General features: G+C 43.5%; 2 protein-coding genes across 9 annotated transcripts; one reads left to right on the top strand and one right to left on the bottom strand.

Annotated features, from left to right (window-relative positions):
* Window positions 1-774: 774 nt before the first annotated feature.
* raf1a (Raf-1 proto-oncogene, serine/threonine kinase a) lies at window positions 775-14417 on the bottom strand. Of its 4 annotated transcripts, none has more exons than XM_079182776.1 (18): window positions 14282-14417; window positions 10991-11217; window positions 10725-10837; window positions 10505-10607; window positions 10236-10393; window positions 9800-9889; window positions 7912-8065; window positions 7321-7440; window positions 7161-7185; window positions 6620-6729; window positions 6189-6306; window positions 4933-5017; window positions 4614-4790; window positions 4483-4529; window positions 4237-4355; window positions 3996-4127; window positions 2085-2219; window positions 775-1993 (listed from the first exon to the last, which is right to left on the bottom strand). In XM_079182776.1, the coding sequence occupies exons 2-18, from the start codon at window positions 11189-11191 to the stop codon at window positions 1853-1855; spliced, it is 2028 nt and encodes a 675-aa protein (XP_079038902.1). In that variant the 5' UTR covers window positions 11192-11217; window positions 14282-14417; the 3' UTR covers window positions 775-1852. The 4 variants fall into 4 exon arrangements, with proteins under 4 accessions (XP_079038902.1, XP_079038901.1, XP_079038903.1 ...); XM_079182775.1 differs by lacking the exon at window positions 14282-14417 and adding an exon at window positions 13081-13518; XM_079182777.1 differs by lacking the exon at window positions 14282-14417 and adding an exon at window positions 12351-12448.
* A 1532-nt stretch (window positions 14418-15949) lies between these two features.
* cnbpa (CCHC-type zinc finger, nucleic acid binding protein a) lies at window positions 15950-19815 on the top strand. 5 transcript variants are annotated; one of them, XM_079172131.1, is made up of 6 exons: window positions 15959-16017; window positions 17027-17089; window positions 17891-18005; window positions 18247-18312; window positions 18521-18719; window positions 18822-19815. In XM_079172131.1, the coding sequence occupies exons 3-6, from the start codon at window positions 17894-17896 to the stop codon at window positions 18937-18939; spliced, it is 495 nt and encodes a 164-aa protein (XP_079028257.1). In that variant the 5' UTR covers window positions 15959-16017; window positions 17027-17089; window positions 17891-17893; the 3' UTR covers window positions 18940-19815. The 5 variants fall into 5 exon arrangements, with proteins under 5 accessions (XP_079028256.1, XP_079028258.1, XP_079028254.1 ...); XM_079172129.1 differs by having other exon boundaries at window positions 17891-18011; XM_079172130.1 differs by lacking the exon at window positions 17027-17089 and having other exon boundaries at window positions 15950-16017.
* Window positions 19816-19867: the final 52 nt, after the last annotated feature.

Raw genomic sequence — 19867 nt, 5'->3', positions numbered from 1 at the left:
ATTTGAATGCAGCACGCTGAGGTATTTCTTAAATATTATGCAGGTCTTGCAGTATACCGGCTGAAGGCTGACCTCCACTAGATGGAGCTACAGTAGGTCAGGGTGGAGGACGTTTGGGCTCCGTTGGTTTCATTTTTGCCAGCCTGTGAGGTTTGTCAGAATGCAGAAATAGAACAGATAAACACATATAGCAAAACAGTTGTAAAAATAGACGACTTGTGGTCAGCCGGTGGCTATGCTCTCATTACGTTGCTTCGCTTTTGGTGACATCGGGTCTATTTGACCCCCGTGATGAGGCTTTTTGAGACGCGATAGCTGGGGCCATGAACATTAAACATATCCCCATATTTAGATCACAGCAAATATTCCCTTATTTACTATATATTTGCACTTGGGACTGAACCAAGTCAAGTGGTTCAGTCCAGCAGGACCTACACGTTGCATGTTTACGCTAAAACAAAATTTAACCGTCCTCTCTTTCCACCACGTCCCTCCCTTGCCGAGTGATTGTTGTTCCACTGAGCCTGCCAGTGGCGGTGCAGCGCACAGCCATCATCAGCCAGCGGTACAATCCCCCCGGTGGCGTGTCTGGACTGGATCCCCTGTGAGGTTACACCATGTTGCCAATGCTACAGCAAACATTTCACCCTGCCACAAACTCTTGCACATGTGTGGGATTTGACTGAGTTAGTGAACAAGAAGAGAGGCAACATAATCTGACGTCTACTGCATAATATAAGAAGAAGCAGGAAAATATAACAAACGTCTTTGGCAAAAGAATTTAACTTAATTTTATTAAAATATTGAATAGACAACTCTCTCACCAAGTACACAATAACACGTTTAACCTCCTGAAAGAGACATCAAAGACAACAAATACAAATTAGTTTCCAAATCATTTTAAACATTTAAGACAACCGCCAAATGTCCAGCTGGTGACAGCCTATACCCATGGTGAGGCTGTGTGGGCATCTACGGATCGTTTGCTCTGAAGCCAATGTGGAGACTTGTTGAAACGTAACCATTGCGTTTGCTAAAAATGTGCAAATTCAATTTTCTCCGTCATCACTCATGCTCGCTGTCCGACAGGCTAGAAGTCTTCCAAAATGACCCCAAAAAATAAAGACAATTACAGAAGAAAGAACATATAAAAAAAAAAAAAAAAAGACAACAACTACCCATATCTACGCCATTATCATTTAAGACAATGCAAAATCAACTACTACTGTGCAACTAAATGGACTACATCCAACGGCTTTGTTTGTGATAGAGGTGAACTGTGCGGGATCTTAGTCCAGGCTTTGTTTCCTCTTAAGGCATATAAGCTTTAAAAAAAAAGAAAAAAGGTCCTCTTCATCAGAACCCAGGACGGCCAGATAAAAGGGTGTGCTTCACGTCGCCGAACCCGAGTCAAGAGAGACGCATCCGTCTTCCTCTTGAGCTTCCTTCAGTGTCCATTTCCTCGTTGTCTTAGGTAGGTGTGCGTGCATGTATTTACAAATTTTACCAAATGCATTGCCGCCGTGGAGCCTCTGCATACTTCTTAATACGTGCAGTGATAAGCAAGGCACCGCCTCCATGTATCTTTTGCCCGGCCTCTTCATGTGTTCATCCCGCTGCAATCACTCACTTCCTTCCAAAAGTAGATCTCAGGTGCACTCCCCCCCTCTCCTCACGTACTCTATTGGTTAGCGCGTTTATGTATGATCGCGTGTACATTTGCATCTGTATGTAGAGAATTTGGGGCGTCCTGAGCATTTGGGACTATTTTGGATATTTCAAAAGAGGAGGAGGAAGGGGGGTAGGGGGGAGGGGAAATGTGAGGAGAGGAGGAGGTGTGCTGTCTGAGCCTCTAGAAAACTGGCAGTCTGGTGGAGGTCAGAGTACAGGCATTGATATCCTCAGTGTGGGAGGCTCTGTGCAGGGACGGTTCTGAGGCACTGCGGTTTATCTTAGGCAGGGCGTGCTGGAGAAGCTCAATGGAGGACAAGATCTGAAAAACAAAAAAAATGCATAAAAGAGATGAAAAATTAAAGAAAAACACTCTGTTCAGCTTTAAAGTCTACAAGTAGACGGTGCTTCACCTGAGGGAAGAGCGGCCTCTCGTCTTTGGACTTCTTGATGCAGTCGGCCACCAACCTTTTCATGGCTTTGGGGCAGTTTTTGTAGAGCTTACTGAGGTCTGGGGACAAATAGCCTCTTCCTACCATGAAGATTATCTGAGAGGAGGGAGTCACAGACAGCAGATGAGACAGAGGGAGTGTGTGTGTGTGTGTGTGTGGTACATTTGAAAATACTTTAGAGTTGAACTATTGATCCAAATCAGTGAGACAGCAAGGCACGCCTGATAAATCCTAAAATCAGCAGTCCATCTCTGAGATATTTTTAGAAACACAGGCAGCGAGTTGAAGGTGACGAGCATCTAAAACACTGCAGCCTTTGTGAGGGCATGAGTGATGCTGCAGAGATAAAGGGATGACAGGAGGATTCTATGTGCTTACAAAGTATGGCGGTGGGTCACAGCAGTGTTAACGGGGCACACTTTGTACAGCGACTTCAGCCTATTTTGAATTCAGACACAGTAAACAGAACCGAACAAGGAGCCAGACACGATCCAGACCAGGTCTCGTGGCCTGCGCGAGGACGGAAAAAAAAAAGAAGCGCAGACACGCACATGCGCCCCTTTTCTCACACACAAACAGGGTTGTGTTACGGAGTCTAAAATTAGGCTAGTGGCTCCAAGACGCCCGCCTCTGTTCCGTATTGGGCCTTCGGCCAGCTCCACAACCCCCTTCAGACAGCAACCCAATGTCTTTCCACCACCTTCTGGCACCGGCTCGCAGCCCGACACCGGGACCCTGGCGAGGACTAGAGCTCGGGCACTTGTCTTGACTGTGGGTCACTTCTCTGTTTTACACGACCAGGTCTAACAAAGTAGCAAAAAACCTGCAACCTAACTATCAAGTTTGCCCAAATTGATAATGCCAAACACAAATGTCACCTATATGCACCGCTGTTTCCTTTTTAAATGTATATTTGGAAAAAAAAAGGGAATTAGGCGCATTGCCATCACCTGGTTTGGAGCGAATAAACTTGGCTACAGCGTGGTTTGGTCAGAAGTTGGCGCTACAGACTACGCGTGGCTGTAATCCTCCAGTCAACAGAGCTGAAGAAGTAGAGTTTGCCAACTGTCAGCTTGGCCTCATGTACGAGAGAAACATGGAGAGAGGGCTTCAGCGATTTGTTTCGACTTGGGCTAAGTTTTAATTGCTTTTTCGTGGCAGCTAGAGTCGGCCTCGTTTCACGTTGTCCGGAGTCAAAGACGAGCATTTGCACGTTATGGGAATATCCGAAAATAACGCCGACAGCAGAAACAGCTGAACAGTCATGCGAGTGAAATGTTTCCTACGGCGGAATTGATTCGGCAAAGGCGTTCCCACAACAATCCGTTCAGCACATCAACTATTTTACGACTGAAGCAAAAAACCACCTCAAGCTAGCTGTAGTGACTGATTCCAGCAACTAGCCACTCGGCTGGGTGCGGGAGAAGATCCTGTTCCTTACTCGCTACAACAAAGAGATTTCCAGGCGTTTCACACATTTGGGTGAGGTTCCCGTTTAATTAGTGTTCACAGACGATAATACAATAGGATAGCACTTCTTGGTCTCCCTCTGGTGTGTCTGGCTTGCGGTAAAAACCGTGCGATCTCCCCGTCACCCATGCCTCATTACCTGTCAGTTGCACTTGCGCCCCATATATTAATTACCTGCCACAAAACTCCACACTGCCACACGTGGTCAACCTGAGGTAGGCTCCCAATATACATTTATAATACCCAGACGTAACTAATGGCTCCTACACTAGCGTTCATTTTTTTTTTTCTCCCCACAATTGAGGGAGTTTTATTGAATTTCGCTGTTTCCGTACAGCTTTTCTACTGGTACACGCCAAAATATGCATTACATATTTGAATGGGAAACTAATGAGACTTTACCTGATCTCTGGTTGCTATCAGGGAGTACGGGAGCTCTCCCGTCAAGAGTTCAAAGAGAACAATTCCATAGGAATAGACATCGGACTGGAAGCTGTAGGGGTTGTTGTCCTGCATCCGGATAACCTCGGGAGCCTGTGGACATACAGACGAGAAAAGGATTACATTTCCTGTTTCCTTTCCTTTCATGTCTCGAACATACTCGTCGTATTTGCTTTAGTGAAATCAAAGCCGCGTTACTCACCATCCAGAGGATGGATCCGGACGGCTGCTCCACCTGAGTCGAGCCGCTCCATCTGGCCTTCACCGTTGCCAGACCAAAGTCCCCGATTTTCACCGTGAGCCCTTCGTGCAAGAAGATGTCTGCGCTGCTGTCAAGGAATCACAGCCAAAGCACACTGAGGGAACACAGATCCCGACAAGCACGAGGATTAAAGTGCACCGAGCGCTTTCGTCTTTCACACACTGAGACGGTCGATAGAAAGGATACTGTTGGACTTCATGTCCCGATGAATGATGTTCTTTGCATGCAGATAGCTAAAAAAATGAGAAGAAAAAAAAAGAGATTATTAACCGACATCTCGGTTTATCATCAGAAAATCTCGGTTTGTTGGGACTCACTCCATGCCCTGAGCCGTCTGCCGGGCGATGTCGATGAGCTGGATGATCTTTAAGTTTGTCTCCAGGACGTGAAGGTGTTTGTAGAGGCTGCTGCCTTCACACCACTGGGTCACAATGGCCAGGTTGTCCTTCGTCATGTAGCCCATGAACAACAGGATGTTGACATGTCGCGTCTTCCTGCGACCAGAGGCAAGAGGGGGGGAAGAGGAAATCGCCAAAAAAAACGAAGATACAGCCAAGTTAGCAAAGAAGATGATTCACCAAGGAACTCAACAAATTGCTAAAACAACTGAAAAACACTATTGATGCCTTTTCTTACCTCAAGACTGCCACTTCATTCCTGAATGCCTGAAACTGCTCTGGCGTGGGGTCAGTCACCTTTAAAATTTTCACTGCGACATCACCTAAAACAAAAAAATACTCAAGTCAGCTTTGGCCCATAAAAATCCACTGTGAGCTCACATGAGAAGCCATTTCACGTGTCAGGCAACGTATTTTAAAGTGCTTCGTATGAACACAGGTGGGTAGTAGCTAGTTAGATTTACTCTAACATTTATTCAAGAGACTTTAGTAAATTGTACTTGTCAAAGTAGTTTTAATGCAGCATACTTTTACAGTTGTTACTTTAGAAGATTTTTAAGATTACTTTTATTCCATTAAGTTAGGATGCATTTATCGTGCTACTTTATTTATTATTTGACTCAACCGTGATGCGTTAAGAGGCGGGTGGTCAGCTCGTCTCTTCCAGGGCTGACACAGCACTGAGGAGGTCTGGCTTTGCGAGACCAACTGGTCCCAGGTCTGCTGGCGCTACCGAAGCCACGCCTCCACATGACTCTCTGTTCAAAGCAGCATGGCTGAAGCTACAGCGGGGGAGGATGAGAGCGCTTCCCACGCGTTTTTAGACGCGTTATGTGAACGTCCCCCTAACGTTAAGCGGCAGCTAATGTTAGATTATCATAAACATGCAGTATATCATATTTCAAAACAACTACTCCTGATTCTGTCATAATGTCAATATTCAAGCAGCATGTACTCAACTAGTCATGCTCATTAGTATAGCCTGATGAAGACAGACTGTAAAGTAGAGACACAATGATGCACAAAAAAAGAAGAAGATATACTGCTTTTATTTCATGTGGACATAACTGATAATGTTTCAACTACAGATGGTCTTCCTCAGGTCAAAAGAAGAAGTGACACCTGTATTAACAATGAAACATTATCCCCTAATTGTCTTAAATGAGTCATCTGATACGAGACATTTTTCAGAAAGATAAGAGACCGATTTGTCCACTTCTCTAATCTCTAATCTCAGTCCTCATGTGATCGGAGAGACCTGGATGTGACCTGTGGGCGTCTGTGATGGGAACTAGGACTTCAGACATCTATACTGGAGTGAAGTACATATTTTGGTGACTACTTTTACTTCTACTTGGGTACTTGTTTTTGCAAAGCAACACTACTTTTACTTGGGTACAGTTTTTGGCTACTTGACCCACCTCTATTATGAAATGTGAAAGTGCTACTGGTTGCACCTGAATGTGCCCTGCCCCGTCTGAAATGCATTCCTACCATGCCATTTCCCTTTGTACACAGTCCCAAATGAGCCTGAACCGATGCGGGAGTTCAGATACACCTCGCTGGCCTCGATCTCCCAGTAGTAGCTCGAGTCCCGCTTGTCCCGAGGCCTCTGGAGGAACAGAAATCAAGACCCAGAAACGGTTTAGTGCCAGGTGTGTTGCACACACGCGCTCTGTGATTGGTGCGTGACAATAAACAATAGTCGAAGACATGATTTGAAAATAGAAAATGTGAAAATTTACAATAAAATATGATAAACAAACAAATAAAGAGTAGAGTTGTGCAAAGATGTGTAACTGTGACCTGAGGAAGTGTTTACTCAAATAACAAAAATGACTTTCGGAAATGTCGCAGTTACTTTGTAAAACAAGTAAAGTGACGAGTCGACACTTTTTAAAACCAGTATACAAGACGAGACTTACGATTTTATTTTTCTCCTGAGTGTTGAAGGACGGGGCCCTCTCTCGCTGGGACGGTGCCGGCGCTTTGGACTGGGACCAGCCTGTGGGGCTCTGGCTCGGGGAACTCCCCCCTTCAGGAAAGCAGAGAGAAGAAGGCAGCAATTTAGAAAAAGAATGCATTACTCACTGCACTGGGAGTTCTATGTAGATGATAATTCAGTGTGTCAGGAGGGTAAAACCTCACTTTTTTAGAATGCCACTAAATTATATACATAAGAGTTCTCTCCAGGCATTCAGGCAACACTAGAAAACGGCAAATACACCCCTACTGCTCGTCTATTTCTAATGTCTACTGAATGTTAGTGGAAGAGCTCAATGTCCAGAATGTGAAATTTCCATTTTGGAGGGAGAAGGGGACCACTAGACAGTCAGTCGATAAAGAAAAGTTTGAATATGAACATTTATTTGATTTAAATTAATTAACAATCAGTACGGGGGGAAGATTTGTGCTGAAGGGAGGAAGTGTGATGTGAATCTGACGAAATGCAGAGCGAGCACTTACCCGAGTCGTGATCACGCATTGCATCCTAGGGAGAAAAAAAATAAATCAATAAATAAACCGCACGCTGTGGTTTGACTTCAGTACTGAAGATGTGAAATGCAGATAGCCTGTTTGCAACGCATGCCATTCAGACCGCACACAGAACGCTCCGCTTTCTAACCTTTTCGGGACTCTCGGATGAGGCCTCAACAAAAGACTGGGAGAAGTGCACAATACCTACTTTCCTCTTCAGCCAGAATCTGTGGCACCAGGAGCTGGGGGAGGCATTCAGGCAGTCTAGCTACTCACAATACAACAGGCCAGGGAGGGGAGAACAGGAGGGAAAGGGACACAGTGAAGGAAAGTAAGGAAAGGGAGGATGATGAAAGTGATGCCCAGGTTACTACCTGGACGGAATAGAGAGAAAATATTCTACAAAAAGGCATGCAAAACTAGTGAGCCGATTAGTCAAGAACCTGGGAAGTGAAAAAGCAGAAACTAGAAGTGAACAGGGGGAAGTAAAGTGTCGCAAATGTACAAAAATCGCTAAAATGACATGCTATCAGGGGAATAACACTTAACGGCTCAACCCTGTCCAGGTGGATAACTTAACGCAGAGTCAGATAAGAGGTAGAAAGAAGCAAGGCCAAGAGATATTTGGAATGCCTGAGCTGTACGTGGGAGGGCAAGATCCCTCCTCTCAGGGCAGGGGGATATTTTAGGAGTGGCTTGAACCTTACAGAAGTACCCCAGGGGGCTGGTGTGTAGTTACCTCGATCATGCTGCAGTCTACAGGCAGGGTGGTGCTAACCATGTGGACGTTGGGCGTGGAAGTGGAGCGCTGCCTCTGGGAGAGCCAGCCGCCCGTGGGCGTGTACGGCGCGGTGTAGTTGAAGGCATGAGGGGTGGAATACCGGTGTGCCGAGCTGCGAGGGCGAACGTGGACAAAAAGTGTTACGACAGAGCAGCCATTTGTTTCTTTACATCATTGTGTCACTGCATTCGACAGAAAAAGCAAACGGTGAAATCCGTGACTTCTTTAAAACTGGACTCCCGTGGGCGTGGTGGAGGTTAACGCTCTCTGGTTTCATTGCTGTTATTTCCTCTCTCACTTTCCCCGTTCATGCATCATCTGTTTATGTTGTGCCCTCAACAGACTGCAAACCACACATGCAGAAAAAAAAAGAAAAAGTAAAACTGTGAGGAAGTAGTTATTGTTTAATTCCACCTTGGCCTTGTCCTTATCCCATTTTTTGGCTAACTTGACACTGTCAAGGTATTTTGCGCCCGGTGTTTGCCAAGATCTTGTGTTGGCTCAGCTGACGAGTACAAAGCTCATCAGCCAAATCTGTTAATCTGCAAACAATCCGAAATGTTAAGCGCGACTCGAGATGTTCACATTTACAAGCACAAAATCTAATCTGGTGCAAATATAATAAAACGTGCACATCTGGATTGATAGCTGCGCTGCACTGCGGCTGCTGGAGCCCAATGACGTGTTTAAACTGAGATCATATTAAACACAGTTATGACCACGGAGGGCACTCCATGAGAACAATTCCCCCTTCTGGCAATACAGGACCGTGTTTCAAAAGAACATTTGAGATCGCTCTGCGTGGAACAACTTCATACTTTGTGAGCGCTAATTTGGCAGCTCAGAGTGCTTTTTAACCGTTTTAAGTGCTCCTGAAACAACAGGCTCTTTTCACGCCCCTCGTTACATCAGCACTTGGACGGCTAAGCCCCCATAAAGCCGAGGACGTCATTCAAAACAGGGTCTAATTCGGTTCGGATTATGATACTCCACACATCACAACGACGACTGTTTTGCAGTCTGACAGGGACAATGGTCATGGCTGCCTAAACCGGCCGATGTATCGCCACCTATTTACAGTATACTCATGTGTTACTGCTCTCAATCTCTCTATGCAGCAACGCACCAGCAAAGACAGGGAAGAAGAAGACTGCTAGCATGTAGACGTAGATGTAAACAATTAAAAATTGAGCAGTTTCATGCAGGAACTATTTTCTTTCAACAAATAAGTTTCTACATGAAACCGCTCACAACGAGGTCTGTGGTTTATCGTGAGTAACCGGGTCAGGATTTCTGGAGAGAGACAGTATTTGGTGCTTTGAGCTCATAGAGTCACATCGTATTAAAAGGAGAAGGCAGACAACTCTATGGCCAATATCTCCAAAACTAGTCATCTCACAGCAAAACAATCTAGATTGATAAACAGCACTACAGGTAAGAGGGAAAATATGGGTTTTTTGGGGGGTGAGCTGTCCCTTTAAAAAAAACAAACGCTGCTTTGCGGATGGAAATACATTTTACACATTTGTTAGAGCTCAAGGATACACACTGCGTTTTGGCGAGTAATGCCGAATGTAAACATGACTTTTGTTTGTTTACAAGAAACCTCCACAGGGCTAAAAGAGAAGAAACGTCCCTCTTCTTCCCTCTGGTCGCAAAAGAGGAAAGCTCGACTCAGCAAAAGCACTTTCATAAAGCTTGTTTGTAAACGCTCCGTTTCCAGAAGGTCGTGTCATTTGCACCTGACGATGTGAGGCATTTGATCTCGAGGGCACCACTGTGGGTATAGTATTCAATAATAAAAGGACGAGTTACAGACTGATCAAACATAAAAACTTTGCCTCACCTCGGAAACCGTGTCAAGGATTCTCTCATTCGCCGGGACGTCAGCGGGGGCAGCGACGGGGCGCCGCTCTCACCGGGCGTCGGACACAACCTGAAGACAGAGAGGGGGCGTCTTGTATGTTACAGTGCGGGGGAATGTGTAGGTAGGTGAAAGGGCTCATCCCATCAATGCTAATGACATGGATCTTTATACGATTACTATCTGTCCATAAACCTGCATGCAAAGTAACACTGATAAGCTTCTATTCTCAGCGGCAGTATGGAAATCTATAAATACGAGCTTAGACCTAATCAGGAGACCCATCTTAAAACCTACATTTCTGATGCACTAATCTCAAATTTGATACAAAGAATGGCTTCAGGATGGCAAGCATGTCTGTAAATCTTTCACAGAATGTATTTGCAGGTAACTGATGATCTTTTTGCATTACACTTACAGGAGTTGTCTGATATTGCTCCAGTCCACACACATGGTGGGCACTTTGGTGCTACAATGCTCGTGGAACTTGTAGCCGCACGTTTGGCAACGGAAACCATTCAAAAGAAACTTCTGGCAAATATCGCAGAACGCCAGTTTCAGATACGTCTTGCGAACCTGAAAATGACAGAAAAAAAGAAAAGAAAAATGACACAAAATGTTTCTTTAGCGGCGGCTCTTTTACGGCGACTCGAGTGCGAGGACGTGGCAAACGCGTCGGGTACTCACAAAATTATGCGTGGTCAAAGGAACGTGATCTAAAACCTCCACCAGCAGCTCTTCTCCAATCAGGGAGGTGGAGTCGGTGTTCCAATCCATCCGCGATTTTTTACTGTTAACAAAAAAAAGGACAAAAGGACTTCAGGTGACAGGATATCAAAGCAAGCGCAGTAACTGCAGCAGGTGAGAATGTGGTGCATGTGACTCTGTCAAACAGTCCTGAGCTCACCTCCTCTGTCCTGGATGCAGCCTGAAGACAGCGCAGCACTGAGGCTGCAGACCTCTCACCTTTAATGCTTTAATCAGGCAACTGTACAGAGTCATGCCTGGCCGAACGTTTACCTGAGGGACAAAGAAAAAAATGGTTAATTCCTTTCATCTGCCTGAGAGTACGTAGCTCCACATGCCTCTAGTTAACTGTATTATTATTTCTGTCTGGAAATCAGTATGCTGTCTTCTACCGGCAGGAAAACGTTCTTTTAAAAATCAACTCACCACAGTGCGCTGCTGGTTCGGGAGGTAGACGCGGATCGTGCTGCTAGTCTTGGATTCGGGCATCTTGCCATCATCGGAGGAGCGACGCTGGCAGGAGAAGCCCTGGACCAAGGTCGGAGAGACGCACGGGCCCTCGAACGCAGAGTCCTTCATTCCGAAGCCGTTGCTCAGGGTCTTCCACGCTCCCTGGAGGTGCTCCATTAGTAAAGCCAAGTGCACTCAATGGTCTGAAAAAAAAGAAAAGAAAAGATGACTACCTAATCGATGTCACTTTAGTTTGTAGGGATATTGGTGGTGTGCAAAAAAGAAAGACTGGTCTGCAAAATGAAATCAAGGGTTGATGTTTTTCATATGAAAGAAAGGATTTAAGCCCTGAATTTAAATATATATATTCCAACATCTAACTTGCAGTTTTGAAAAGGGGCTTTAAAAAGAAAAGAAAAAAAGCAGCCGTGGTCAGTCACAACGGATTCCAACAGTGAAAGCTTTTTTACAGCCAGGAACAACAAAGGATAGGTTTGGGTTGTGGCATCGAGAACTCGTTTGACGCAATCTCTAAACATAATCTGCCTCGGCTGCAACCAACCCTCTTGCACGACGGCGAAGATTAGGTCCGTCTCAGGGTTTTGTCAGTCGCAAAACCTTTTCAGAGGTGTGACAGGAAAAGAGGAAGAACGTGTATGTTCTGACCCGTTTAGTGGTCCAATGTGCTTATTAACTTCTGGGCTCCAACCCCAAAACTATAGTAGTTAGACGTAGACAAACAAATCCACTCAGACCAGGAGAATCTGTGACCGCCACCGAGGTCAGCGATGTTATTTACAGTACAGGCTTTCAACACACTCTTTTTCTTCTTCTGCATGGTCCGGCAATAGACAACTAAAACTCAGCAGCTTGTAACAAACAATAAAAGATATTAGAAAGAGTCACATATGAAAAGGTATAATTAGATAGATAGATAGAAAAGAATAACTTACTATATTTATTCTGGTTAAGTTAATAAAAACATCTGTGATTCTTGAAAAACCAGGTCATTTCTCAATGTGGCTTGAAAAAAACAAACAATAACCCAAGTTGGAACTACCCATCAGAAACAAACAAGCTTCCTCTTCTGCTTTGTTTTCCAATATAAATAATCAGTGAAGCTTCTGGTACATAGAATATATATATATATATATATATATATATATATATATATATATATATATATATATAAAGAAGTTTCACAGATTGTTCCTTTTCAGTGAATACCTTCTCTGCAACACTCCTAATTACCTCTGGTGTGTCTACACAAAAGGCCTGTTACACTGAGGAGATGATTGACTGCAGGTCTACTGGTTAGCTGTCACATCAGACATACCGGTGTGTCAAGAGCACCGAGAAAAAGCAGGAACTTTTTTGGATGATTGTGGTTCCTCCACCCAAAACCCACCACGCTGCGGGAATTGTGTTCACAACAAGGGCTGTGATCGATCCATAAAAATAGAAAAAAGGAGTTCCAGTAGAGCCAAAAAAAAAAAAAGAAGTCCAGAATATTTAGACGTAGATCTGATACACATAACAGGTCAGTCAGCTTTAGCAGAGTTTCTGAAGTCTTCCTTAAAATGTAGGCGAGATCCGTGTCAGCAAGTTAGCATATTTTTGGGGAGAGTTAGAGAGGGAGGCCCGCTAAACTGGCTTTTAAAAACGCCTTCATTGACTTCTAATTAAATCAAACTTCTTGCTAAAACGCAGGCCTGCTAGTAAAAGCCTCACTGTTGAGACGCGTGCACGATTTCACACAAGTACAGCAGCTATTAGTAGCTACGTGTGTGTTTTGTGTATTCGTATAAGGCCTGGTGGGTCCAGATATCGCTGTGAAATTTGCCTGTAGGCCCCTGAAAGAGGCGAACTCTTTGCGGTTAAAACTTCCCAGCGCTACTCACCCTCCATTCAAATCGCAATTGTTCGAGCGATGCATGTCGCGGTCATGCGGCTCGCGGAGACGCCACTTCACCAGTTTGTAGTTCGCATTTAAAAACAACAACTTTATTTTTCCGTGAGTAGCGACGGTATGAGCCAGCGAGCTGCGTGTGTGTGTGCGTGCTTACCATGAGAAGTTAGAAAAGTTGAGCTCCGCCATAACTTCAGGAAAAAGTGGCGTCGGTGACATCATCATATTTGCAACGCATTCAAAGAAAAACGGGAGGAAAAAAAAGAGTCGGAATTGTTGCAGACCGCGTGTGAATGTATCAAATAATGGCGGATCCGGTAAATGTAGCAATAATGTTAAGACGTGAAGGTCATAGGCGGGTCTCTTTTTACGAGCCACCACATATATACTACAGGAAAAGTTTGTTTTTTTATCTCCCAGTCGCGCTGAAAGCGAAAAAAAGAAGAAGAAAAAAATCCGTCGGACCCTCAAAAGTGACACACGGCAAAAAGGGATATTCGTAAAGCCTCGTGAGGCACTTTCAAATTAAAACTCCAATAAGTTGCTCGGTGCCACCTCGCCACCACTTTTTTTTCTTTTTTTTTTCTCCAATCAATATTATGACGTTGTTCGGGAGAAGGTGAAAAGGTTTGAGTTGGTGTCGCGCGTCCGTCTGACGCCAGTGATTGAAACAGGACCTCTCAGTCACAACAAGAGTTGCAAGAATCACTCACACTGCGCATATAGCTCACATTTAATCCCTCCCACTTCGGTGAAACACTAGTTTTTGCTTATTAAAAATCAACTGTACGTGTTGTAAAGTGGTGGATTCTTAATATATTTGACATGTTTTACGTATGTTTAAAGTGCTTTTTCCTGTGGCCACTACGTCACCGGTAAGCTCATACTGGTTATTTTTCACGCACAGGCTAATGCGTGTGGAACATTCATGTATATATTTTAATGCAGGGTTGGTTAAAATAAAAGTTGCAACAGTATCTTTTGAAAAGTAAAAACTCGTCTCACTACCGGTTTGGAGAAAAGGAGTAATCCATTATTAACTCCTAGTGCACCACCATCTGGAGGGTTGAGGGCAGTGCAGCATGGTGGCCAAGCCTTCCTCATATTCATGTTAGATTTCACATATCTGGTCACAAAGAGTCCACTTATAGACTCCAAAAAAAAGGTAAAACTGTGGTTGTTGTTTCTTAAATCGACATAAATGCATAATTCTTTAGTTTATATTAATTTGAAATGGTTTCAAACATGAAATCAGACTTCAACATAAGCTTTTGTTAGCCAATTACAGCTTATTCTTTCCCGAACTGGCCCCTAAACAGGCACAGCGTGAAGCCTTACAGGCTGCCCTCTACACTCACCATGTGTTCACCATCTTCGTGTAGCATCGTGGTCCCCTGAGGTCCCCTAATTACAGACGGCTCATAGGTCCCTTCAGCCAGCTGGAGTCGACACCATCTGAGAATAAAACTGCTTCATCAACATCCCGGTCAACACGTCCTGATGATGGGTTCAGCATACATTGTTTCCATGAAGCAGCAGCAGACAATTTCAGAATTAAATTCTTCTTTTAACTTTCATTCCACCCGTCTAACTTTACACTTGCTTTCTGGAAATGGCATTTTTTTCCCCCTAACAGATATTCCATCTAACAAATAACTGAATGCCAAATACTGTTTCTGTAAAGATGAGGGCAGGGCTTTGTCATCGTGGGGCGTTTTAAGGTACTCCACTACACATGCAACAGCACCGCTGTGTTTCAGTAAGAGGGGGATAATAATGGTGGTACATCTTTTAATCGACTCAACAATGTGCACCACAGGTTGGGATATTTCCTCCTGCTTTGTATGAAAGGTTCTGAGCTGCAGAGTGAAGACCACACGAAATAATAATCGCCATCTCAGAGCTTTACCAACAAATCCACCTTAAGACTGAGATAAACGCATCTTTCCCACTTATTGATCTGACTGAGCACTCAGGCCAGTTAGCTGAGATGCTTGCAACTCCCATAGAATATTGTCTCTGTCTGTCCACTTGTATTAATATGATGCAATCAGGACTCCGAGAAGTGTCTGCGTCAGCGTTACACAGTCTGAAACACACACAAACCCTTTGTTAGATTGTTGTTATTATGGATTAGTTTAGGCCGATTTACACCCTCATTCCAAATCAGATTCTTATTTGTTTCCTGATTTGTTTTATCAGTTTAACTTTGGGGACGTTCACAAACAAACTAAGCCGATAAATGGTAATTTCAGGTGTTTTAAGAACTACAAAATTGCCTCAGTGTTTTAAATATACTTATTATTTATTCAGTTATTATTCATCAAAATACTGCCCTCACTACCAGTGATTTTTGCCTTGTATTAATAATAATAAAAATGGTGGTGCTGCTTGTTACTTCAAATTCACATCAACATTTTCATCTGCCTGGCTAATTTGAACCGTAACAGTGGAAGCGTTTATTTAGAATCACATACAGACATCTTTATACGAGGAATTTAAGTGATTCTGCAAAGCTACTTCTCACACATGCCATTGATTTCATTAAATAAAACTGTAGATGTATTGGGAAAGCAAGAGGAACATGGTCACTGAACATTAGAGCTTAGAGAGGCCGCTGTACAACCTTACGGCACACTATCCTATGAAAACATTGCAATTTTACAAAAAAAATTGATAAATAGTCAGCATTTTATATACTGTATCCACCTTGTAGCTCTTACATATCCCATTTTCTTATTATTTTGGAAACCATGCTATGAATTGTTATTAATAATATTATGATTTATAGTTGAAGTGGTGATACCAGTTGAAGTATAAGTATATAACATCCCCTGATGTTTTAAAGAAGTGGGAAAAACAAGGCCAGTCGATTTAAGGAAAAGGCCCATTCTGTGCCCATGATTGGCTGATTCATAGAGGCGGTGTCCAGGCATCCTCGCGTTTGATTGGTTGCTTGCAGAGTCTGTGCCCAATGAATGCCCGGGATTTTTCTACTGGATACTGTGAATGACAATTCAGGAACTCCTGTTCACACCGCATGTAGCGCAAAGAAGGAGGCGTAAACACTGACACAGCTAAGGTAGCCAGCGAGGTAAGCCATAAAACAGCATTAAAAATGTATTTAACCAACATATATGATGTGTGTAGACTTAAGAAAAACCACACGGTGTTAAAACTTATCAAATGTATTTTTTTTAACGTCCGGTCGGTTTTCCTTTGTGAAAAACGCACTGGTTCGGTCTGATAACGGTGCAGCGGGTTTTCCAGTTCGGCCTGCTAACTGTAGCTCCTCACAACCACGTTAGCGTGTGCACGCTGCGCGGGAAAATTTTAGTTTTAACGGTATATTCACTCGGAAACATTTTCGCGGCGAACCTTTATCGCAGTAACTGTCGAACCGGCACTTTCTTTACCAGTGAATGGAGATCGGTCGTCGACTGCACCGTGCTTTTCTTGGTCACGATATGCTAACATGTGCTAGCCAGCTAGCACCGCCTCTGTGTCTCGCGAGCACGCAGGGGAAAAAAATCAACGTGACTAGGCCAACGTTAGCGTAGCATCAACCTTTGGCATTTGATTCAGCTCGGGAATCACGTTATACGTGGATTATATTGTCCATAGTTTCTTTTAAAAACTAGTCAGGTTGCATTTTATCTTAAGTAGCCCGTTGCTATTTTAACCGATCATCATAACAATGTGATGGGGGGGAATACGGTCTGGAGCTAGCTTAGTAGCACACAACCTACGGCATGCTTTCATGGCCATTTCTGTAGAAACGTTAGACGTTGGGTGTGTAAGCACCACGTTTGACTAAATTATCTAAACTCAACTGCCGTTACTGCCGCGGAGGCGACATCTTTACCGGCCATTAAAGATGCATTATATCCCCCTCTTTGTATTTATTTATTTTATTAAAGAAACTGTATTATGTAAACCCAAAAGTTGAGGCCCAGCTAACATGTGAACGACCACTACACGTTTATGAATTGGGAGCAACACGTTAGCAATTTAAACCCAAACTGACTCATCTTGATATTCTTTTGTCTTATTGCTAAGAGTTACTCATTAACTCAACATTCTTCCCGACCTGATGTCTTTAGCACCGTCAGCAAACCGAGGTTCGGCCTATGGCGATCACAACATGATTCCATTGAGGAAATCGTGTAAGTTAGCCTGGTAGTTGTAGTCTGATGGTCCACTTATTACCGCAGCTGAAACATTAGAATTACCCCCTTTTTATTATCATAGATTAGACCCTCATGGTAACGTCAGACATGCTGGTGTGTGAGCTGTGCACTGTTCTCTGGCTCAGACATGAAGAATTACTAAAAGTATTATAATCTTAAGTTTTCTAAAATTGTATTCTTAAAATACTTTGACAAACTTGTTTATTTAACTATCTCCACGATCAGGGTGTTCTTCATGGCATACACATCAGCATCAACCTTCCATTTACCCCCCTTTGAGCTGGCGTTAGCAGCTGCTGATTGGTTAATGTAAGACTTATTGATCAACAGGCTTTCACACCACATCTGTCGAGTGGCTAAATATGTGTGTGTTGTAGAGCTCGAGCGCATTGTGTCAGTAGGTCTGTTTGTAACTAGTCTGAACAGATTTAGCTATTAGTGACCAGAGTAGTAATGTGTGTGCATTTGGGTTGTAACTGCATACTAAAGCAGCTTTAATCGTTCGAAGAGAGGTCACGTTTTAAGCTCCATTTTGAGCGAAAATGAAAACCCATATTCTCCCAGTTATTGCCGTACAACTCTAATGTACACACGCATGTCCTGGTTACACAATATTGGGAAAATAGAGATGCTGCATATCATGTTATCCAAATTCCTTGTGTGTTTGCTGTGACGGCTGTAAATAACAGCCCGTGTGTGTGATTTCAATAGGCCTGTAAAAAAAAAACTATTTTTAACTGAATTTTGTTAATTGATATGTGTCATGTTTTTGTTTAGGAAATGGACATGAGCAGCAGTGAGTGCTATCAATGTGGCCGCTCAGGGCACTGGGCCAAGCATTGCCCTAATGGTTCCAGTGGTCCACGTGGACGCGGCAAGGGTCGGGGACGAGGCAAGGGTACTATCTACTATTCAGGCCACACCCAGTTTAGGAACATTATTACACTAACCTGTTTGTTTTTACTACACTTTGCATGTGGTGTTCACTCGTAGCTTGTAGTGTGGGGTTACAGATGTGTCTTGGTACAGCACTCCCAGTGGAGCATGTTAATTGGTGGAGAAACTCTTGGGGGAAGCCATAAATTAACACCGTGTCTTTTCATCTTTGCATTCTCATCTGTCTGTTGTTACAGAGCTGTTCTGTTATCGGTGTGGAGACCAAGGACACATGGCCAGGGACTGTGACCAAACTGAGGATGGTGTGCATTGCAGTTCTAATTCTTCCATTTCAGTGCTAGTTAGTTGATGTGAAGTGGTGTTCTTACACCTCAATTACGAACGTAATTACATTTTGATTTTAATGGTACCAACAGTATAGTATCTTAAGATTTAACATGTATTCACAACCAACCTTTTCTCAGTAATACATTCATGACGACAGTCTTTCTTTTCTTTCTTTCTGTTCAGCGTGCTACAACTGCCACAGGAGTGGCCATATTTCCCGGGACTGCAAGGAGCCCAAAAAGGAGAGGGAGCAGCTCTGCTACATCTGCAGCAAAGCCGGCCACATGGCCCGCGACTGTGACCATGCACACACCCAGAAGTGCTACACCTGCGGTGAGATTGGTCACATCCAGAAAATGTGCGATAAGGTGAAATGCTACCGGTGAGTGCTGACGTTTTAAATCCTTTTGAGTCGTATAACTTTACAGAAAGCTTGGGTGTCCCTGTAAGCTAACCATTGCCGCTCTACTTTTGTCATGCCTAGGTGTGGCGATACCGGCCACGTGGCTCTGCATTGCGCTAAAACCAGCGAGACTAACTGCTACAACTGCGGAAATGCGGGCCACCTGGCGAAAGATTGCACCAATGAAGGCAGCGCATAATCAGTGCCCTCTGTTGCCCCTCCTTTTTTTCAGATTGATGGTTGGTTGTATTATTTTCTCTGAATCCTCTTCACTGGCCAAAGGTTGGCTAACGGAGGCTAGTCCCAGGCCAGTGAGCCTCTCGACATGTAATACAATGAAAGGGGTGAAAAAAAAATCTTTCTGCATTCAATACAAAAATGTTTTAGTTTGGTAGCGGTGTTATGTATAATGCTTTGTTAAAGAACCCCCCCTTTCCAAGCCACTGGTCATCAGAGATGGAGAATGGGACTAAACATGGGAATATATATAGGACCGCTGAGCTTGTGGATGTGAGCCTCAGTAAATTGAGAGAAGAAGGGAGTAAACGGAAACCGAACTTCCATGTATGGTTATTTTGGTTTGTTTTAGTGGGATATGAGTTGGCCAAGAGAGTATGACATGGAAACAGTTCATAACATGATGCATTTCAGCCCTACAAGCAGCTAAGTGGGCGATAACAAACTACATGTTATATTGCTAAGATAAAACATTTTGGAGTTATTAAAAGAAACACGTTCTTTTATAGAAATCTGTTTACAACTTAAATATCACTTGGTAGTCCAAGGTAGAATTTTCCTTTCAAAATGGTTTTGGGAATTTTTTCTTTTTTTACCTTGGTAAAATTTAACATCAAGAGCAGTTGTCAGAACAGCAGAATTAGGAGTTATTTGGGAAAGAAATGTTTTCACAGAAATCAAAATGTTATTTTTGTACAATATCACTTAGACTACTGTATAAATACCATTTGCTTGTACTCAGTTTTTAAGTCGGAAGGAAAGTGCAACTGAAGTCCTAGAAAATAGAAATGTAATTTTAAACTATCAATAAAGCTGGAGGAGCACGGGGAGAACCTGTTGTGTGAGTTCATTTATTCTTCTGCAGATGTTCTCATATGATCTGATTCAAA

This window comes from Pholis gunnellus (genome assembly GCF_910591455.1).
Source record: "Pholis gunnellus genome assembly, chromosome: 2".
Classification (NCBI taxonomy): domain Eukaryota; kingdom Metazoa; phylum Chordata; class Actinopteri; order Perciformes; family Pholidae; genus Pholis; species Pholis gunnellus.
Note: the sequence above shows the minus strand (reverse complement) of the source record. Positions and strands in the feature narration are given on the sequence as shown.